The sequence below is a fragment of the Salvelinus namaycush genome, chromosome 35 (genome assembly GCF_016432855.1).
Source record: "Salvelinus namaycush isolate Seneca chromosome 35, SaNama_1.0, whole genome shotgun sequence".
NCBI classification, from domain to species: domain Eukaryota; kingdom Metazoa; phylum Chordata; class Actinopteri; order Salmoniformes; family Salmonidae; genus Salvelinus; species Salvelinus namaycush.
Genome location: NC_052341.1, coordinates 22,814,940 through 22,820,277, shown reverse-complemented (window position 1 = coordinate 22,820,277; position 5,338 = coordinate 22,814,940). Strand labels below are relative to the sequence as shown.

The 5,338-nt window shown below is 38.9% G+C and overlaps 1 protein-coding gene across 3 annotated transcripts; it reads right to left on the bottom strand.

Annotated features, from left to right (window-relative positions):
- Positions 1–989: 989 nt before the first annotated feature.
- LOC120029810 (phospholipase A2 inhibitor and Ly6/PLAUR domain-containing protein-like) lies at positions 990–3,276 on the bottom strand. 3 transcript variants are annotated; one of them, XM_038975092.1, is made up of 6 exons: positions 3,260–3,276; positions 2,952–3,045; positions 2,649–2,762; positions 2,335–2,487; positions 1,381–1,497; positions 990–1,296 (listed from the first exon to the last, which is right to left on the bottom strand). In XM_038975092.1, the coding sequence occupies exons 2-6, from the start codon at positions 2,998–3,000 to the stop codon at positions 1,103–1,105; spliced, it is 627 nt and encodes a 208-aa protein (XP_038831020.1). In that variant the 5' UTR covers positions 3,001–3,045; positions 3,260–3,276; the 3' UTR covers positions 990–1,102. The 3 variants fall into 3 exon arrangements, with proteins under 3 accessions (XP_038831020.1, XP_038831022.1, XP_038831021.1); XM_038975094.1 differs by having other exon boundaries at positions 2,649–2,759; positions 2,952–3,260; XM_038975093.1 differs by lacking the exon at positions 3,260–3,276 and having other exon boundaries at positions 2,952–3,055.
- Positions 3,277–5,338: the final 2,062 nt, after the last annotated feature.

Sequence of the window (5,338 nt, the reverse complement as noted above, 5' to 3'; positions counted from 1 at the left end):
AGTCTCTCCAAACCTGTTTTTTTATGATTCATACTTTCCTAACGCTAAAATGTGCCTAAATAATCTATAAGATCAGAGTATTTTTACATTTACCAGTTGGTGTTGAAATGGTGACGAATATGCATATGCTTAGATGGCTGTCCCTCATTGATTCCTATTTTCTTTCTCCGTTCTCTCAATTTATTCTAGTCTGTCCACAAAATTCTACTTAAAGGTACACTGTAAAGACGCACTGTGCAGAAATCACTCCGCCGTTTGCTGTTTGCAAAAGTACTAATAGTTCTCGTAATTTCAGTTAATGTGACATAACAAGCAGTCATTGTGTAGATAATCATTGTACCATCTAAACCGCTGTGAAATATATTTTCCATAACCGAAGATATTGCATATTCAGCTGTTTGGAAGTGGTGTACAAAACCAAAAATAAACGATGCAAAAATGGAACTTCAGAACGGGAAGCATAGAAATAGTACACATAGAACAGATCTACCGCTTCTTAGACTTGCTTTCAATGGGAATGAAAGATCTATATGTCTATGTGAATTTGGTCGAGTCACCCAAAAAGTTACATATTGTAGCTTTAAAGGGATTGCTGAAGATAAATGTACTGAAAACCCTGCTGAATGAAAACTCCATGAGAAAATATATTGGCCAGCAAGTGGGAGGGTTTTCAGCAGCTGAATTACATTTGTTGACTCAGTGCGCGCAAGGAAACCATACCTGCAAGGCCCGTTATGCACCTTCATAAGGTAAGTCTGAATAGCAACTACTGAGAAGTGCGTAGGAAAGGCATGATCGGGCCCAATGAGAGAGGAAGGGTGCAACCTTGAGCTTTGTACTATACATTATGTAACATACACTGTAGTGGTATAGCGATAATACGCATTTATAGAATACAGTGATGTTAAAATCATATCCCACTACAGAGTAGAGTGCCAAATTAAAGATATTAAAACGGTCTACTTTTTACTATTTATTTTAAAAGCATTATACAAATCATCATCCTTCCTAATTCCTACTAACAAATTCACCTCCAACATTTCCTGATCTTGTGGACACATATCACTCTTAACGGTTGGGATTACATGAATCCTCCCACTAACTAGACCAGTGAGATGATGAGGAGTCCCAGCAGAAGAGGGAGAGAGCTCAGTCCCATCCCCATGGCTTTGTTACACAGACTCCCTTCACAGCAGTTGAAGTTAGGCGTAGAGGGGGCTGTCTCGGGCCAGCGGCATACATCAGCGGAGGCACAGCCCAGGTGTCGTCCATCATTACTTCCATCACCAGCGGGCACTAGCAACATGGAAAACAAAAACAGTAATTAAAGCAGCTGTTAAATACTTTCCAAGGGATTTCATGTCACTGAAAATGAACTACCTGTATGTTTGAAGCAGTGGTCTTCAACTCCAACACATTGTACAATTGTGTTGCAGACTTGATCCTCTTTACTCTTGCAGGTGTAACATTGTAGTTTATTGGGCTTGTCACTGAGCACTGTACCACAGGTGAAAAACAATCATGTCAGTATCCTGTAACGCCAGTCCTTAATTAAACCTACATATTTTAAACTAAATATCAAGAACTTGATTGATCAATTATTTGATTACAATCGGTTGGAGTGTTTGACATAATGGCTGTGCTTGTGTTGTCTCTCAGTTGTGTAGCCTAAGCAAAGAAACATTCACTTAACACATGCTTCAGATGTCATGCCACTGTTCTGTCCTTTATTAAGATTAAGATGACATCATTGGTCAAATCAAGTGGTCCAACCGACATGTGACTTCCACTTATAAACGAACGCCTCCGAAAGACATACTGTAAATACACGTACATGTTTTGGAGAGGTGCGGGGGGCTGCCACAGTGGTGGAGCTAGGATTTGATACCAGCAACCCTCCGGTTGCCAGCCCACTTCCCGCCAACACTCCTAGGTTATCTGCCGCCCTATATCAGTAGTAGTCTCCACTTATCAGGCACTGACAATACATAGGAGAAACATTTTCCTAATGCAAAAGAGCCATAAACCACATTGTAATCTCACAGTGTGATTTTGTTTAAAACTTTTCTTCAGCAATGTGCGTTATAAGGAGGTGAGTTTAGTGAACTGAGCGATTCATAAATAGTTGCCTCTTTATAAGGCACATTGTTGAAGAAAAGTATCAAATGAAATCATGCTGCCAGATTATTATGGTAAGTTCTTCACTATGCACAATGTTAAACAAAGAAAATGTTGCCCATAGTGTTTCTATGAAATACTGAAACCACGTCATCAATGTGATTCTGAGAGCTTGTGAATGTAAGAAATCAGAAACTTTATGATGTCTGATGTTACCTGGGAGAGTATTCTTGTTACAGCCGTCCGTGCTGCAGCAGTACACGCTGTTGGAGGTGTGTGAATATCCACCACTGATTGATATTTTTGTTGTTGCATCCATGAATACACAGGTTTCCTCTCTCGTTGTGCATGCCTTAGAGACTCTGGTGCCTGATGGGGAGTAAAAATGACTTCATAGTGACTTTAAAGTCAAAGGGCCCTGAGTTTTTCTGACCAGGAAAAAAATCTGGACCATATTTATAGTGTAATCAGCCTGGATTTAATTGCAACCATTCATGACAAGAACAGACTCAACTCCAAACCAGACTTACCTAAATGACCAAATACTGTTGTCATAGTGGAACACACTTCTCCTCCAGAACACATCTCTAACGTTGTTCCGCTGCACTCATCAGACTCACAAGTGTAGCACTGTAGTGTGTCTGCTAATGAAGATTACACCAGATAACAGGAATAAAGTAACAAAACATCTAAATATTGAACAAACACACTAACTAATAATTAACAGATACACTTGTATACCAACTACTACTGTATGTGGAAATAAGGTGAACATATTGACATTTTGGCTCCAATAACAAATTGGAACCAAACAACACAATTTAAAAGGTTACCTGTGTAGAACAGTGCAAAGGTGAAGAAGATTGTCAGGATTAGCTCCATCTTGGATAGCTATGCAGTAAAAAAAACTGGAAGATGGACGTGGTTCTGTTCAAGAACTCAAATGTGAGTAGAGGTGAGTGACAAACACGCAGAGTACTGTATGAAATTCAAACAAAAAACTACTCACTTTCTACCATCTATCTTACAGCCCTTAGACCATACGTCCATGTTAATGAAATATTTTTTTACCTCATTTGGACAAAAGGCTATTGATCAGGCGAACTACTACAAATCATTATAATACTATATATAGGCTTACCCCTTGTGAAACGGTTCTCACTGATGTAAACGCCAGGCCTCTTGAGATTTCCACTTATTGTTAAACAAGCAATAGAAAGGAAATGTGACTTCCTTGGGCAGGAAATCTTGCAGATAGATCTCTGGACCCTCCTCCTAACAGTTTCTAAACAACACTCAAAGGTCATACACAGTAAAGGTTACAAAGTCAAAATACATGTATCATAGAATAAAGAACATACAGTACAATTCCTACATCTATCTTTCCTATGCAATGCACTCCCATTCCTGAGTTTCAAGCAAAACACATGTAGGCCTATCAAATAAATAAGCCAGTGTAGAACTATTTGATGAGATTCGATGATATTTTCATTTAATCTCATATCAGATAGTTGGCAAGTATTATGACTATACGTTTTAAAGGGTGCTGATATGTTTCTTGTGCGACCAGGCAAGCCCTCTCATAACATGCTTCCTCATTTGTTTTCCAGAGCGCACAATAATGACTCAAATGTTTTAGCATCTATAGCTTGGATGGTGCCCACATTGATCGTGCCCCTGCTCATAAATATCTTAGAATTTGGATAGACGACAAGTTGTCTTTAAAGAAAAACACATACAGTAGATGAGTTACCTAAGAAGCTGATAATAAAAATGGGCTTCTTGTATAGAAATACGATTGCTTAATAGTAGAAAGCAGATCCTTCTGTCAAAGTTCCTACCGGTCTTAGACTATGGTGATATCATCTATTGTGACCAGTGGTGGAAAAAGTACCCAATTGTCATACTTGAGAAAAAGTTCAGATAAAAAATGACTCAAGTAAAAGTGAAAGTCACCCAGTAAAATACTACTTGAGTAAAAGTCTGAAAATATTTGGTTTTAAATCTACTTAAGTATCAAAAGTAAATGTAATTGCTAAAATATACTTAAGTATCAAAAGTATAAATCATTTCAAATTCCTTGTATTAAACAAACCAGACAGCATGATTTTCTTGTTTTTAAAATTTACGGATAGCCAGGGGCACAGGCAAACATAATTTACAAACCAAGCATTTGTGTTTAGTGAATCCGCCAGTGTCACGCCCTGACCATAGTAAGCTGTTTTTTCTCTGTGTTGGTTGGGGCGTGATAGTGACTTGGGTGGGTCATCTAGGTGTTTTTTGTATTTCTATGGTGGCCTGATATGGTTCCCAATCAGAGGCAGCTGTTTATCGTTGTCTCTGATTGGGGATCATATTTAGGTAGCCATTTCCCCATTGGTATTTGTGGGATCTGGTCTATGTTTAGTTGCCTGTCTGCACTATTCGTATAGCGTTTCGGTCGTTGTTTTTGTTAAGTGTTTCATTCATTAAAAGAGAATGTACTTATACCACGCTGCGCCTTGGTCTCACTCATACGACGATCGTGACAGCCAGATCAGAGGCAGTAGGGATGACCAGGCATGTTATCTTGATAAGTGTGTGAATTTGACAATTTTTCTGTCCTGCTAAGCATTCAAAAGTACTTTTGGGTGTCAGGGAAAATGTATGGAGTAAAAAGTACACCATTTTATTTGTAGTGGAGTAAAAGTTGTCCAAAATATAAATAGTAAAGTACAGATACCCCAAAAAACGACTTAAGTAGTACTTTAAAGTATTGTTACTTAATTATGTACTTTACACCACTGATGGAGGAGTATTTTTTTTTTGACTTTGCTTGGGAAGTAGGGCAGTTCAGGGCAGTTCAGACTGCTGATTGAGGACCTTATTAATGATGAATATGTTTGTTTTCTATGATCTCTATTTTCTATGTTCTGTTTGGCATTTTGCGTTTGTGTATAGTTTTGTAATTACAGGGCACATCTGTAAAAAAAAAAAAAAAATCTTGATCTCAGCATAACTCCCTGTCCTTCTGGAGGGTTCTCCCATCACCACAGAGGAGCTCTGGACCTCTGTCAGAGTGACCGTCAGGTTCTTGTTCAACCTCCCTGACCAAGGCCCTTCTCCCCCGATTGTTCAGTTTGGCTTGGCGGCCAGCTCTAGGAAGAGTCTTGGTGGTTCCAAACTTCTTCCATTTAAGAATGATGGAGGCCACTGTGTTCTTGGGGACCTTCAAAGCTGC

Coding starts and splice junctions, on each gene's coding strand:
- LOC120029810 (XM_038975092.1), bottom strand. CDS start 3,000: ATGGAGCTAATCCTGACAATCTTCTTCACCTTTGCACTGTTCTACACA. Junction 2,488..2,648: donor AACAGTATTTGGTCATTTAG/GTAAGTCTGGTT, acceptor ACTCCCCATCAG/GCACCAGAGTCTCTAAGGCA. Junction 1,297..1,380: donor CCACTGCTTCAAACATACAG/GTAGTTCATTTT, acceptor CCATGTTGCTAG/TGCCCGCTGGTGATGGAAGT.